The sequence below is a fragment of the Hemitrygon akajei genome, chromosome 23 (assembly GCF_048418815.1).
Source record: "Hemitrygon akajei chromosome 23, sHemAka1.3, whole genome shotgun sequence".
NCBI classification, from domain to species: domain Eukaryota; kingdom Metazoa; phylum Chordata; class Chondrichthyes; order Myliobatiformes; family Dasyatidae; genus Hemitrygon; species Hemitrygon akajei.
The window spans coordinates 27,893,432-27,909,463 of record NC_133146.1 but is presented as its reverse complement, the minus strand read 5'-3'; the positions used below and the strand labels follow the sequence as shown (position 1 = coordinate 27,909,463).

General features: G+C 42.2%; 1 protein-coding gene and 1 long non-coding RNA gene across 33 annotated transcripts in view; one reads left to right on the top strand and one right to left on the bottom strand.

Annotated features, from left to right (window-relative positions):
• ank3b (ankyrin 3b) overlaps nucleotides 1-16,032 on the bottom strand; it is a 634,594-nt gene that overhangs the window by 52,846 nt on the left and 565,716 nt on the right. For 19 of the 31 annotated variants that reach the window (XM_073027286.1, XM_073027283.1, XM_073027301.1 and 16 more), the window contains 6 exons: nucleotides 15,529-15,757; nucleotides 14,003-14,128; nucleotides 10,882-11,004; nucleotides 10,419-10,445; nucleotides 9,011-9,095; nucleotides 520-7,053 (listed from right to left, as the gene is read on the bottom strand). In XM_073027286.1, the coding sequence (XP_072883387.1) occupies nucleotides 520-7,053; nucleotides 9,011-9,095; nucleotides 10,419-10,445; nucleotides 10,882-11,004; nucleotides 14,003-14,128; nucleotides 15,529-15,757 (7,124 nt within the window). Of the gene's footprint in view, nucleotides 1-519; nucleotides 7,054-9,010; nucleotides 9,096-10,418; nucleotides 10,446-10,881; nucleotides 11,005-14,002; nucleotides 14,129-15,528; nucleotides 15,758-16,032 lie in introns of those variants that run through there. The other 12 variants (XM_073027306.1, XM_073027307.1, XM_073027309.1 and 9 more) reach the window with 5 other exon arrangements.
• LOC140715307 (uncharacterized) overlaps nucleotides 1-16,032 on the top strand; it is a 113,669-nt gene that overhangs the window by 53,099 nt on the left and 44,538 nt on the right. The window lies entirely within an intron of this gene.

Below are 16,032 nucleotides of genomic sequence, written 5' to 3'. Positions count from 1 at the left end.
GTTTGGCTTCAGACTGACTAATATCCATAGCGCAGTCAGTTTCTGGGACTGGGGCATCAAACTTGTCTATATTATAACTTAAAGGCAAATCAGTGCTGTCATTTTCTATAATATATTCCTGACTCGTAGCTCTAGTCTCAACTGTAGCTATTTCTAGCACTGCATGTTCTGAAATCTGATAATCTAACAGCACAGTATCAGCTTTAACTTCAACCAGCTCAGTTGCACCCGTATCTTTCTTCATCGTCATTGTAGAAGCAGAAATTCCCATTTTAATTGGCGTGCGTAACTTGGGATCAACTTTTGCAGCCGTGGCTGATGAGGATTTGTCCGCTGCGTTGCCACCGGATACCGATTCCAGACCATTTCCGCTAGTCTGGGTTTTCTCGTGCTCAACTGGTGGTGCATCTGTTGATGCCTCAGTTGTGTTTTCCCCTGACTGAGGCAATGTTGTGACTACAAGTGTGTTTTTAACCCTTTCCCCCTTGTCCCCTGACTTCCCTTCAGCAGTATGCTCACCAATTTGGAAAAATTGGAGCCTTTCTTCAACAAAATCCCTCTTGCTCATGTCAATTGCACCACTGCGAGTCATCTCAAACATCTTCCCTTCATGAAATGGGAAGGGATTAGGCTCACTAGTTGGAGTGCTCTCATCTGTTGGGGTTCTGGCTGGGGTTGTATCTGGTGTTGTTGCTTGGGACCTGTCCTCTACTGCTAAGCCAAAGGCTTTTTGCTCATCCTCTCTCAACCTAGCATCAAAGACTTCATCGTTTCCTCGGCCGTTAGACCATGGATCAAAGTCAAGGCCTTTGGTAGCAACAGTTTTAAACGGGGTTGCAAATTCTTCCTCTAGATTGTAACTAAAATATGTATCATTAAACCCGGTTCTGTCAGGATGCCTGCCTTCCAAAGTGAAGATCTCGGGTCCTTGTTTACCATCAGTTTTCCCTTCGCCTTTCTTTTCAGAAGTCTGAGCTTTAGACTGCAAGGGTGTTTCTTCTTCAGCGCCTACCTTTCCTTCTTCCTCAATTACTGCAAGTTTACCCTGGCTATAGGAACGATCCCCCTGCTTCAATATCCCTTCAGTGACCCAAACATCCATTTTGCTTTCTATTCCCTGATTCAAGGACTTAGAGTCTGTTTCAGTTAGGCCATCATCTTCATCCTGCAGGTCATATCCATCGAGAGAGTCAACTTCTGTAGCGTCGGTGTCATGGGAGAACTCCGCAGTCGTCGCTATGGAGCACTCAGTGACCGACTGATCATTGTTGCCATTCGGGACTGCATCCCCCTCAGAAGTATCATCCAAAGCAAACTTTTCATCGCCATCTTGGGGATCGTTGTCTTTGCCATGCTTCTCATTTGGTTTCGGCTTTGATGAGCCGGGAGGGGTGTCGTCCTGAAGTTTGAAGGTGTACTTTTTCAAGGGGGCTGGCTGGAAGATGGATTCGTCACTGCTTGAATCACTGTCATTAGCCCCAGGCGGGATAGGGGAGGGTGGTTGCACTCTGATGACAGGCTCAGCCATGAAGTGTTTATCATGCTCTTCCTGCAAGTTCAGCTCAATTACGTCCAGCTCATCCTCCATGGGTGCACAGCGGTCTTTTTTCCTGATTTCGGGCACCTCTGCATCCAAGGTGTTGATAGGAGGGGGCGGAGGGAATTCGATGTAGGCTACGCGATTTTCCTTCGGGCGTTTGTCACTTCCGTCTAAATCACTCTGCTTTGGGGATCTTGTAAATCCACTCACATCTTTAACGGAGGGTATTCTGGCCAGCTCTTCTTCCTCTGATTCTCCGGGTACTTCAAGAATTGGACTAGGTTTTCCATGTATGGATGGCACCTGGCAAGTAAGTTCATAGCTGACTTCCTCGGAACTGGGTGTTTCCGGCGTAAGAGGACTTTTACCAGAACTCTCTATAAGTGATACTTGTTCCAAGGTGTCATCTTCTGGACTACCCTGAGGAGAGGGGGACGGCTTATGTTGGCGAACGGTATAAAAAGTGCCCCTCGTCTCCTGCACTGTCCTACTCTCTTGGCTGACTATTCGCTTTAGACTTCCTTGTTGAGGGCCTGTTGCTTCTTTCTCATAGTGTTTCCCCATCTGAACAACACTGACGTAGACAGGCAAAGCCTTTATTTCTTTAAAACCTTCAATGCTTGCTAGAGGTGCTGCTTTGTCCAAACACTCAATTGGACTCTGATCGAAGAACTCGCTCAGCGAAGAATCTTTAACAGGACTAAACTCCAGAGAGTCAGGAGATTTGACAGGGGAGGTTTCCGGTTCTTCCCGCCAACTGTCTGTGCTTTCCCTAACTCTGGACTGACTATCCTTGGATTCACTGGTCTGGATGTTGGCTGCTGGTGCTTCATTGAACTGTTGACCCTTTCTGGCTCTACCACGAGACATGTTGATGACGGCATCAGTCTCGTGGAGTTTCACCTGGCCACCGTTACATGGCTGGATCTTTGACATCACTTTTGGTTTTTCTTCAGGAACTCTGACTGGGATCTGTGACGGACCTGAATTCTCCTTTCTCGCGGGCTTAGCTCCAGAACTCTCACCGTCTCTGATAATTCGCTCTGTGCAACCCACTTTCTTGGACGGAGACCCCGTCTCCTTTATCAAGTGCCTGTTATTTGACAGGTGCTCCTTATCCATAACAGGGCCGAACTTTTCTCTCGTCAGCCCGTCGGATCTAAGCTCCGCCTGAGCCACATCATGTTCCACCAGGTTGTCGTGCACAAGAACATGCGTAAGTGATTTGCGATTGGAATTTCCACAGTTCTCCCAGGTTCTGTACACCTTTTTCTCTTTATCCGATTTTACTTGAGGTTCAGGATCTTTTCTCAACGGTGCTGCCGTTTCAGAAGGCTGAACTGTGCCTTTTGTGCCAAACACCAGCTGCTTTGGAGTCGTGGCCACATGCGACGTGATCTCCACCACCTTCTGAAGCACTGGCGACACAGTGTCAGTTCCCATGTTAAAACCTCCGAGATTGCTTAAGTCCTTGAACTTACTGGAGTGCACTTCCTTCACCGTTGAAATGGCCCCTTCCGCTGCGTGCTCCAACTTCTTCTGATTGATCTCCTTTAAAGAGAATTGGTAGATTGGCAGCTTGCTTTCGTGCAGTCTTTTAACAGACACACTTAGTGGATCATCTCGCAAGTTCCTTTCTGCAAAATTTGCTTTCACCTCCTCAACAATTTGAGTGCTAGAGCAAGGAGCAATCATTTTTCTCAGCTTGCTGTCAGGCTGACTGTCCTGAACACCATCTTGCAAGGGGACGCATCGAGAGGATTTGCTGCCTTTCTGCGTTACAGCCGGCTCGGACTCTGAATACGGAATATTGTTTATGGTTTGTTTTAAATGAAATGATGTTTGTGAGAGATCTTCACACTGCTTCATTTTATGTTTCATGTCATCTGAGAGGGGCAGGCAAGTCCTTTGAGCAGAATCCAGCAGTGCATTGGCCACTCTCTTCTCCTCGGCACGGACCGAATATTTACGGAGACACTGCTCATTCAGCCTCTCCTGGCCCCATTCGTCACTGGCTATGTCAGACAGCCGCAGCTTCTCTGGACTGCTGCTAGCAGAACTGAACCCCGAATGGTTCTGCACTCCTTCCCTCTTGTGTGGCTTTTTTTCTGGCGACTGCAGTTCATCATTTAACTTCTCTGTTTTGTCTCGAAAAAACTGAGAAACTTCAGTCAGCTTCTCTTCTGCCTCCTTCACCGTTCTGTCAACCCTGTCTTCATAAATGAGCTTCTCTCTGCCACCGTCCAGTCTGTCTTCACTAAAACGCATCCACAGAGCGTGCTTTGGACTGCCAGACTCTGGCGGATAGTGTAGTACTGCAACCTTTTCGTAGCGACTCCCCTGACCAGTTGATTTGTCAATGTTATCAGGTACCATTTTGTGCAGCTTAGCAAGTTCTCTCTCCTGTGAGGGATCACTCAGTCTCTTGTAATGACCAATGGCCTGTGAGCCCAGACAGAAGGCCGAGGTCTGTTCAGTGGCAGAATCTTCCGTATCAGAATGAGGAATATCCATTTTTTCAGAAAGAAGCATCTTCTCTGCAAACCTGTAGGACTCTCCCCTCAGCTCGGAATATTCATCATCATGGTACTCGACTGACTGCTGAGTCAGAAGCTTCAGCGTCTTGTACGAGTCATCGGAGATGAGCTGTGCTGAGCTGGGACGGCTCTCGTCTTCCTGGGAGACAGGAGTGTTCACTCTTGAGGATTCCATGTAGGAGGGAAGGGATTCCTCGGCCGTGAGCTCCTCCTCTTCCCGCTGTGCCTGCTCATCCTGACCAGCATCAAACCTCTCAGGGAGAACTTTGGCTTCTCTTACTTCACTGTCCCCCAAAAAATCTTTCTGATAAACGAATAATTCTCTTTCGGGGTGTTTTTTCGTCTCCCTTATAATGACTTCTGTCGGCTCTATTTTATTTCCCTTTTCAATATGAAACTCATAAGTTCTTTCAACTTTTGGTTTCAAGTTAGAGTCTTTATCAAGGTAAATCGACATTGATTCTGCAGCCTTGTTGTTTTCTGAAGGAACTGTCGACTTATGCTCAAACAGGCCAGCTAGCTCTTTGGAAGGATCACGGCCTGACTGAAAAGCCTTCATTATATCACGAACTGACATGGTTTCTTCTATTCTCTCACTCGTGTTGCTTTCGGTACAGGGAGGTGTGTGATAAACCATCCTGGTGGTTGTCGTAATTTGAGTTTCTTCTTTCACACGCACTTCTTTGCTCTTCAAGCACTTACTTTCTTCGTCCTCTGATTTCATTTTAATTTGAAAAGCTTTCATCTTGTCTTTTATTGACCCAATTGGCTTCTCTTCCACTTCCGAGAACATATCTGCATTTTGCAATGCAGCTGACCCCTCGGCTTTGGGCTCCTGCATTTCACCTAATGAAGGTTCGTAGCTTCTAATGACGCGGACTACTTCTGTACGTGTTTCTGTGATGACTGGAGGTATGGGAACATCGTGAAAGAGAGGTTTAGGCCCAGTGCTCTCTGCACTTTGAGGGGCAGAAGGCGTCTTTTCACTCCTGGTCTCAAACCCACTGTCTGACAGAGGACTCTTATCCTGATCATGTTGAGAAAAATCATCAGGCGACTCTAGAATAGCTTCGGTCGCCATCAATGCATCTGCAAGCTTGCTGAGTTCCTTCTCCGATGCCGATGGCCGCATGGGAGGCGGAGGCATCTTAAGTTTATGTTCTGGCAAAGGCATGGTTGGCTTATGAGTTCTTTTAGAGAACATCTTATCTTCACCTTCCTTTTTGATATCGGTTTGGCGATATTTATTGTCACCCATTTTTCCCAACGTATCAATTCCAAGATCGTTTGTTAAATAGTCAACGACTCTTGCCAAACTGAAGTCCTTTTCTCCTCCATTTTTTACTTTTATTGGTACATATGTGCCAAAGTGCTCATTAGCCTTTTGCTTTGCCTCCTCAATATCATCGTAGTCGAACATGACCCATTCACCCTCACCTGAAAGCTCCCCATTTGTCTGAGCTCCTTTTACACCAGTCTTATTCTCCGTCAGCCCATCCTTCTGAAGGATCTCACTAACTTTCACCAAGTCTTCCTTAACTTTCTCCACAAGCTTAAAAGGTTCCTCACTTTCGTCCTCGCTCTTTACTCCTTTTGCAGTCATTTCCGACGGGAATGCCTTGTCACTAGCAGAATCCGTCTGCAGGATGGCTGTCATCTTCATTAAGTCTTCCTTCATCTCAGCCACGTCTTTCAGAATTTCCTGACTTGAGGACAGAGAGGCGGCAGATGAAAGTTTCAGTGCGGAAGGAGCTAGGCTCAGGGAGTTCTTCAGCGGGGACAATGTCTTGGTAAACTGAGACTGTACTTGCATGCGAGACTCTGTAGTCAAGGATTTTACTGGTGATAACAAGGCAGCAGCTGACTTGGTTAATGGTGTAGTCTCTGAAAGTCTTTTCAGTTGTGGTTCTGATAACACATTTACGACAGAGTACACAGGTACAGTTATTGTTGATGATGTCACGGATGTGGTGGTCACAGACGAAGACCTCAATGAAGAATACAAGGAGCCAGCAGAAGGTAATCTTATTGTCTGAAAAGTAGAAGGGGCTGCTGATGCAAAGGATTTAAGTGGGGCAAACGTGACGCTATTACTGGTGGTGTAGGCTTTCTCCATTGCATTTTGTACAGTTGTGATGCACTTGTTTGCCAGCATAGCGGCTGATGCTTTCTCAGGAGACGAACCGGATGTCTGACTGCTGAAGAAAGCTGCAGCTGAGGGATACTTGACTGGAGATACCACTCCATTAGCAGATATCTGGCCATTCGATGAAGTAGCCAACTGAGAAGGAGGAAACGAGGCAGCAGGAAGTCCTTGGGCTGCTTCAATGACAGATTTAACAGGAGAAGACCCCGAAGATGACATGGATTTCAAAGGCGAGGACAGGACCGTGGGTGCTGTTGTAATTATGGACTTGAATGGCAAGGTGGATGAGTACATGTTAACAGTAGCTTTAGGGGAAGCTGGCGGCGTCATGGTAATGGAGGATCTCTCCAGAAGCGATCCTGCTGTTGATGCCGGAGAAAGCCGTGAAGAAAGCAATGACGAAGTTAGTCCTTTTACAGAGGATGATTCAGGCATTACTGATGCTTTCACTGGTGAAGAAACCAAAGCAGAGGAAGATTTAACAGAATACGGAGTCTGTGTCACTACAGTTTTTATAGGTGAAGATGTGGACTTAAATGATCTAAGTGGAGATGCTAAATCACTCATAGATCTTACTGAGGAAGTTGTGGAAGCTCCTATGGTTGATCTGATAGGTGAAGCAGAAGAGACAGACCAAATTGATTTTAGTGGGGAGGCTGTAGGCGTGTTGGACGTTGAACTTGAAAGAGAGGTAATTCCAGACTTGGCTTGTCCAGCTACCGAAATGGGTGTTGTTGCCCATGATTGAAAAGGCCTTGTTGAAAAGAGTGGCTTGTACGAGTAGGGTGCAGGGTAAGACCTGGTGGTTCCTGTACTTCGTTCAATGATTTCTTTTTAAAAAATTGAGAAATAAAATCCAAATTTTAAATAAAAATCAACAAGATAAAATTAAAGAAATGGAGAGACCAGAGAAAAGAGAAATTAGTCAGTAAATATGGTTAAACAGTTAGAAGAAAGTTCAAAACATACAACAATAAACTCAGTGAGAATAGTGATTGACCTGCTTGATTTGAAAAGAATATTTTAATTTGCTTCTTTTCAACTGTACAATAGTTACGAAACTAGAAAGCAATCAAAGCAGAAAATGAAGAAACACAAAAAGTAAAATGAAAGAACGGAAATAGGGTAGAAAAGACAAATGAAACACAAACAAGAAACAAATAGTAAAAAATACAAAGGAGTTTCTGAACTACATACTTCACTACATATCAGTAGTTATGACTAAATCTAGCAGTTCTATACATGCCACCAGGAAAGTAATGAGGGAGAATGTATATTTTATCCAGCATTATTACTATAGAAACTCATTTCTCTGATGTAAATTGAAGTTTGTAGTAAAAGTAAAATCGATTAGTCTTATGACACACAATAATATCTAACAGATGTCATTTGATGTGGAAACTATGCTGCAACAGAAGTGAAGCCAACAAATTCATCCATTCTGAGTCAACATGACACACTGCCAACAATGTTGTCAAGACTTCCTTCCACACCAGCACAATTTAAAATGTACTCTCAAGACCCGTTTGAAAAACGACCTCATTATGTTATCAGCTGAGCTCCCCCTCTCTGCGAGTTAGAAAGTTGTGCATTCAAGTTTCATTTCAGAGACTTGAAACAAAGTACAGATGAATGGCCCAAGGTAGCAACAGGAGAACACTGCATTTACAAGGATGTTGCCTACTATCTAAGATATTAAACAAATATCTTGCTGTCTGGTTAAATAATATTGATGATTAGTTTGAAATAGAGCAAATGAGATTTCTCGAGTACACTTCAGTACCTAAATTAAAGTCAATATAAGTAATTATCTGGTCTCAACATCACATCACTGTGTACGGGCAATGCTGTCCTTAACTGCAAGGACCTAGTAGCCTGTTTGAATTCCTATAATGAAAGACTTAGTTGATAATTATATAGTTCTAAAATACTCTGGGAGATCCCACGTTCATGAAAGATGCTTCAAAAATACAAGTAATTTTCCTTTTGTTTCAATATCCCTAATGAGTGCTCTAACCCTATAGAACATTACAGAATAGTACAGGACCTTTGACCCACAATGTTATGCAGACCTTTTATTCTATTCTGTGATCAATATAACCCTTCCCCCCACCCCCCCATACATAGTCCTCCATTTTTCTATTATCCATGTGCCTATCTAAGAGTTTCTTAAATACCCCTAATGTATCTGCCTCAACCACCACCCCAGGCACCCATGTTCCATGCACCCACCACCCTCTGTGCAAAAAAAACTTCCCTCTGACATCCCCCTGTATATTTTCCTCCAATTAAGCCCTCTTCTAGTACACATTTCTACCTTAGAAAAAAAAAATCTCTGGCCATCCACATGACTTATGCCTTTTCTCTACTTGTACACCTCTAAGATAGATGGAATTTTAAAATTAAAAGTCCTTTGAAACATGACTGAATCTAGAGTAACTTTAATATTCCTGAACAAAACAGCAGCCGATCCTGGACAAGTGTTGCCTTTCATTTTTAATGGAGCTATATTAAGGAATGGATTACAATCAACATGAAAAATAAATCTCAGCAAAAAAATTATATATGCATCAGAAAGAAATGAAAATGAAAATGAAAGAATGAGTGGGTTTGCAAATCAAAGCTAGTTCTTGCTTTCCAGCTGCATGTTTAATCAGCTAACACTGGTAAAATGTAGTACAGGTTTATTTGTTACAGAGCATTTCATTTAAAAAATTTTTAAAAATCATTAATGAATATCAAGCAAGACCGATATTGCTTGGAGAGATTAATAAAGAATAGACTCACTCATTCCAGGCTCAGCAAGGTAGCTGTAGCGCTTACGTAATGCCATAGATGCAAAAGTTTGACGGCGGTCAGAAGCTCTCTCGACCTTGAAGAAAAAGACGTGTTGATATTTTGTTATTTTTTCCCTATGTGATATATTTTTATTTGAATTTTAAGTTTAAGTTTTTATTATAATATTCTGACATATGTACAAACCCAACCAAACTAATGCAATGTTCTTTCATATCTTGACTGAGAAGTCAATTGCCCCTCCCTTATTTTTCATTGCACACATTATAAAAATAGAAATTCAGAAAAAACACTACACTCACCATCTAGGATGTTTTACAAAGGTAGCTACATGTTGCTTCCAATTATTATTTTCTGCTTTAGTAATTTCACCATTAATTCCTCTTTCAGACTTTGCCATGTTTCCTCCTCCTGGTGGGAGGAACATACAGAACAGGCCACGAAACTCATGATGCCACCTCCAGCTAAAAGACTAGCGGGATGAGGCTGCTCTTGCATCCGGGACTGCCCGGCTGCATCTAACAGTCCAATGAACGAAGGCAATCAAGCTGAAATGCTAGTCACACTCTAGAAAGTGAACCTATCCTCAAATGGTCAGGGACTCCTGCCACATTGATGAGATTCACAAGAAGTCAGTGTGGACACAACCATGGACAAACGTAGCAAGAATGGAATTTGTAAATGCAAGCACACAACACACAGACTCACGTAAAACATCTCACCACAAGTACATAAGAATCAGCTTCCTAAGTGATTAAAACACATTAAAGGTGTATGTTATAATTTTGAATTGTTGCACTCTAGTTAGTGGCTTTTAGTAAACGGTTACAATAAATATTCTGGTGTATAATGCTGGTAAAGGGGGCACGGAACTAATTAAATTTCATGGGGCAATAGGTACTTCAGCTGACTCATAGACTGCTCTAATCCAGCATAAGATACAAAGGAATGTTTATTGTGACCACAAGCAGACACATTGTGATGCAGCTATTGAGCTATGGCAGTTGACACAGTTGTCGGCAATAAAATTAATGTTTTCTTTCTCTGCTAACAACTCAAATTACATTATATCACACTGTACCAAACACCCAAAAAAACACATGTAGACATAAAGACTCCATTGAACAATTTCAGAGATCCTATATACTACTTTTAGCTTGAAAAGATTAATTAAGTAGGATCATAAATTACACTATTTCCCGGTTACATCCAAAATTAATTTAAATAGAGAAATAATTTAGTTCTATTGCATTTGGCAAAGGAAGGTTGGCGGTTAATTGAACCTGAAAATCATCAGGTGATTTTCATCTTTAAAGACCAAATCCAACTGCAAAAATGTCCACTGCAATAACTTAATAGTCATCACTAAGTTCAGATAGATTATCAGATTTTCCTTTACCTCTTCGTCTGGATCTGATTCGGCTTCCTTATGGTCCCAAGAAGCATTGCAGAGACAAGGAGTATTATAATGGACAGCAGGGAAAAGAAACATCAGGATATGAAAAGGACCCAGTGGGAGTACAAGAAGGAAGCTAATTAGCACAAGATCAAAACAAGTCCAAAGCCAGCAAAACCAAAAAAAAATCAAACTTGATTTCACATTTACCAAACAAAAAAAAATCACAACAAATGATGGAAAATATTGCAGGACTTTTGGCCTCTAAGTTACCAGCCAGAGCTGGTAAACAAACCACACTATAATCTAGGAAACTGGTTTTAATGACTACTTGTAAAAGAACGCAGTATGTTTTATAAAGTAAGTGTTTATAGCTTCAAAAAAAAAAATAACAGGTTCTTAGAAAATGATGTCATTTATCTAGCTTCTTTCAACAGAAGACCAGCTTATGAGTCTTTTCACATACTTTTTTGTGAGCCGGCAGTGTAATGTTCAGATTACAGATAGCTGCTTGTGGCAATCCTTTGGAAGTCTTTGGCTCCTTAAGGAATGACAGACGACCACAGGGCTCCTGGCCGTTGTCTCGAACCTAGAAACAAGAACCATTCGGATTTATATGAGGTCACTTTGCTGAACTCTCTGACCCGGATGACCACACACCAACCGTTGACAATCTTTCTCATTTGCTCAGAAACACAAGAGATTCTGCAGATGCCGCCTGCTAAGTACTCGTCTACGAAACCGGATACAGCAGCACGTTCAGACTGCTTAAAAATATTTGGAGGCATCTTCAAGAATTCATTAAGTATATTTGGTATTGGGGTGGACAGCAGGTTGGCATCTAACCTTTCATCTCAGGGGTCTGGTTTCCAATTATGGCTGCAGGTATTCTGCAAGAAACAGCATTTGTGCAATAGAATTTGCTCACATTTCCATGTCGATGGTCTCAATTCAGTTCTTTTTTTTAATTAGTTTTTCAAAACATTTTACAAAATTAAAAACCCCAAATCCCAGTGGGGAGCATTAATACAGTGCAAGATTAAGCATACAATAACAATATGCTACAAAGGAAGAGAATTTAACAAAAAAGCACCTAAATTAAAGACAAGTGAGCTTAGTGTCCTCCCCAATCCCCACAACACAAGAAAAAAACAACAACTCCAGACCAACCACCACACAATATAGAGAGTGTAAGTCAGGATGGTCAAACTCCCAGACTGTGAATACACTTAGTAACAGAGGATAATAATGCCTACTACCAGAAAAAAAAGAAAAAGGGAGCTGAAAGCAAGGGACCGAAAAGAAGAAAAAAAAAGAAAAAAAAACCCTAGTCAAGGGGAAGGTTATGAAAGTACTTGATAAAAGGTCCCCAGACCTTATGGAACTTTAGATCCGAATTAAGAACTGAATAATGAATTTTTTCGAGGTCCAAGCAGGCCATAATGTCGTTAAGCCATTGCGCATGAGTGGGCAGGGCAACATCTCTCCATCTAAGGAGGATCAAGCGTCTCGCCAGGAGAGAGGCAAAGGATAGTATTCGGCATTTGGTCGGACCCAGACATAAATCTGTCTCGCCCCAAAAACCGAACAGAGCAATTAAGGGGTTAGGTTCTAGGTGCTGATTCAGAATACCCGATAATGTAGTGAAGACATCTTTCCAGAATTTCTCCAAGCTAGGACAGAACCAGTACATATGGATGAGAGAGGCCACGCCCCTCTTGCATTTATCACAGAGCGGACTAATGCCAGGGTAGAATCGAGATAGTTTAGATTTAGACATATGGGCTCTATGAACAATCTTAAACTGAAAGAGGCAATGGTGAGCACAAAGGGAGGCAATTCAGTTCTGGTGGGGATTAGAAAATTGTCAGTAACTAGCAACATTACTAATACCTAGTAGTTTTAAGGAAAATGCACTCTGGTGCATGAAAGAGAGCTCATTTGAAGCTAAGTGAGGGAGACTGATGCACAACTGAGCAAATGACCCATCTACGCTGATCTGCACAAATTCACTACAGGTTTCTTATATGATTTTCAATCTGAATATTCTTAGGATGATAAACAGGAACTACATTGGACTGGTTGCTAAACTTAGATAAGTGAAGTTTATAATTAAGATCATTGACCCATCAGCTTAAAAAAAAGGTTTGGAAAAGTGGTTTATATTTAGGCAAAACATACAAATTCATTCTCCAGTCCTGCTGAAGGGTCTCGGACAGAAATGTTAACTGTACTCTTTTCCATAGATGCTGCCCGGCCTGCTGAGTTCCTCCAGCATTCTGTGTGTGTTGCTTGGATTTCCAGCATCTGCAGACTTCCCCTTGTTTGTGAAGATCATTTTCTGCTCTTTTATAAAACACTTTTGTTCTGTTTCACTTTGGATACAGTGCTAGAATGTGTTCACCACCAAACCTTTCATGAATCAAATTCACCTCTAAACAAATAAGCTAACAAATCGATGACTGATTGACTATCAGTTTATATTGGGGCAGCACGAGAGTGTCACGGTTAGTGTAACGCTACTACAGTACCAGTAATCACTGATCAGGGTTCAATTCCCACTGCTGTCTGTAAGGAGTTTGTACGTTCTCCCTGTGACTGTGTGGGTTACCTCCAGATGCTCTGGGTTCCTCCCACATTCCAAAGACATATAGTTAGGTTAGTGGGCTGTGGACATGTTATACTGGCGTCAGAAGGTGGCGACATTTGTGGGTTTCCCTAGCACAATCCTGACTGATGTGATTTGATGCAAACAATACATTTCACTGTATGTATTGATGTTTTGATGTACATATGCCAAATAAAGCTAACCTTTAATTTTTCTTTATCCTCTCTTTCTCTCCTCCCTTTGTCCCTCCTGAAACCTCTCCTGTTTTCTTACCTCCATTAAGATATTTGTTCAGATCTATGTCAATGTCAGAGGTGTAACTGTGGTGCAGTTATTAAAGCTACAGGCTCAAAACTCAAGCAGTTCTAGCTCAGCCCTAACCTCTGGCGTTGATGGTGTGAAGTTTGCACAATTTCCCCTAAACTGCAAGGTTTTGACTGCACAGATTTGTTGAAACAGCTTAAGCACATTTCAAGGCAAGGTTTTAGCGGATGTTATCCAACACCTGTTCAGAATCCGCTCTGCTTCATGTGAGAGCCTTCCAGTACTGAAAATCAGCTTGATTAATCTTAAGTAACAGTATAACTGGCCCAATGTCTCTGTAAGCAGAGGTTGCCCGTTGAGGGACAGATGTTTGCAAGAAATTGAGAGATCTTGCTCTTTTTTTGGAAATTGCCATGAGATCTGTAATGTCCTTTTGAGCTGGGAAATGAAGCCTTGGCTTATGATTCTATCCAAGAGATAGGAGGCAATCCTACACACTCTCCATATGGAATATCATGTCCACCTGAACCTGGTGCTGAGTTCTATATTGAGACTTGAATCCGTGACCAGAGACTTGGAGACAAGAGTACTCCCAAGTGAGCCAAAACGACACAATTTCATGACCAATCATTTGTCTCCTTCGATGAGTACTTTCTGTTTCCTAACTGGATTATGAAGTGCTATCGAATGTACAATCAAAGCAAAGTTCTCTTACCTTCACGCCAAAGGGCAATCTATTTTCTTTAAAAGCGTAGAAGTTGAATACAAGCTGCTGGCCCGCTTTGGCTAGAGGAACCAGGTTTCCATAGCAATCCACAAAGATGGGTTTACCTTCTAGCACCTGTTGGTTACCATTGCAAAGTTACATAACCATTGACTAAAGAATTGTCATGCGTTCCGATACATTTATTTCTGGATAGTTATCAAATAAAAAGGATTTATGAAGATGAACATATTTAAAATCCCTTTAAATCCGTGTTCCAGAAAAAACAAAGCTTACTTTTAATTACGTCCTTGCTCATACACTGGAATGCTCCCCAGTGAAGGTTCCAGCAGTGTCAGGGTATCTGTAGGTTGTGAGCTGATCAGGGCTGAGGTGCAGCACTAGATGTGTTGGGGTATGGAAGGGGCCAGCAGAATGAATAGAAAGTGAGAAAGGATTTCCTTTTTTCCCCTTTCGGTCAACGTGCTGAGATACCACTAATCTGTGACCTGACTAAGCACACTCTTTCCAGAGTTCTCTGGGGGGCTGCTGGGGGTTGCAGTGTTATAGAGAGTGAGACTACAGTTCAGGAATTATAAGCGGCACAAGTCATTCACTCATTCATTAGATCATAGTTGATATCTCATCCCGACCTTGGCGCTTTTTATCCCTCTCAATATTCTCTCTTGACAAAATATCAATCTTGGCCTTGACAGCTCCAAACATTACTCCCTGCCCAACGGCAGTGGAGATGAATCCAAATTGCCTCTACCCTTTGTGTGAAAGTGGCTTTCTCTATTTCCCTCCTCGTTGGTGTCCATTTCAAAGGAAAATCCCATTTTTTTTTTGTTTTCCCATTGTCAGAAAGGTTTTCCCTGTATGCAAACTGATACGAAATAGAATCAAAGCCATTGAACCGAACTAATTATACACACTACAGAAAATTCACACGACAGAACGGAAGTGGTAGCACTAGACAGAATGTAGAAGGGATGTTGCCTGGTACGGATGGCCTTTGTTTGGAAAGGGTGCGATCAGAATCCCTTGAGTGCAGGATACTGAGGGGTGACCTTAGAGGTTCATAAAATTATGAGAGGCATACATACTGTAGACTGATAGAAACAGTCTTTTTCCAGGTGTATGGGAGTCTACAACATAGATTTAAGGTGAGAAGGGAAAAATTTAGTGGAGATCTGAGAGGCAAATTTTTTCACACAGAGGGTGGAGATTATACGAAATACACTACCAGAAGAGGTTATAGACAAGTAATAATCACAACTTCTGTCACCTTCTCTGGCAGTTTGTTCCATATAACCATGTCAAAAAACATTTGGATTTGTACATGGATAGGAAAAGAATAGGGCGAAATTCAGGAAAATGGGATTAGTGTAGACAGACACCTTGATCGTGGGGACATGTCAGGCTGTTTCTGGGCTGTATAACTCCATGATTCTATCTCAAAGCTGACATTCAGCAATCAGTTACGAGCTGACAACCAGAAAGCAACCACAGCACCGAGAATCTGCACGAGTGTGTACCTCAATGTCTTTGCTCCGTGCCACTTCTGTGAAGTTTTCCTGCTGCTCTAACGTCTTGTCAACTTTATCATCCGTCATACAGAAACAACGCAGACGGGCCTCCACTGGGTCGTGCATTTTGGCAAATACAACAAATTTAGCCATGTAGGGGACACAGATCAATTCTCTGTACAGCTGCGTGGCTAAACTAACAGTTTCTGGCACCTGATGACAGTCGACAAGCCAAAACCTGTGCAAAAAATTACAAACATGTTCAAAGACATCTCAAGTTTTGCCTGTGTTAATATTGACACACTAGACCATTAGAATTGGAGATCACAAATCACTTATAAAACTGCCTTTATGAATATTTTATTGTCCATTGGTTGTTATTTTATTTCCTGACAGCTGGTGAATATCAACACACAGGATCGACAGAACAATCAATCCGGTTAAATAACTTATGGAAGTCGCAATATTTGGGACTTTCTCCCCAGTACTTGATTCAGTTCATGAAAACTGTCG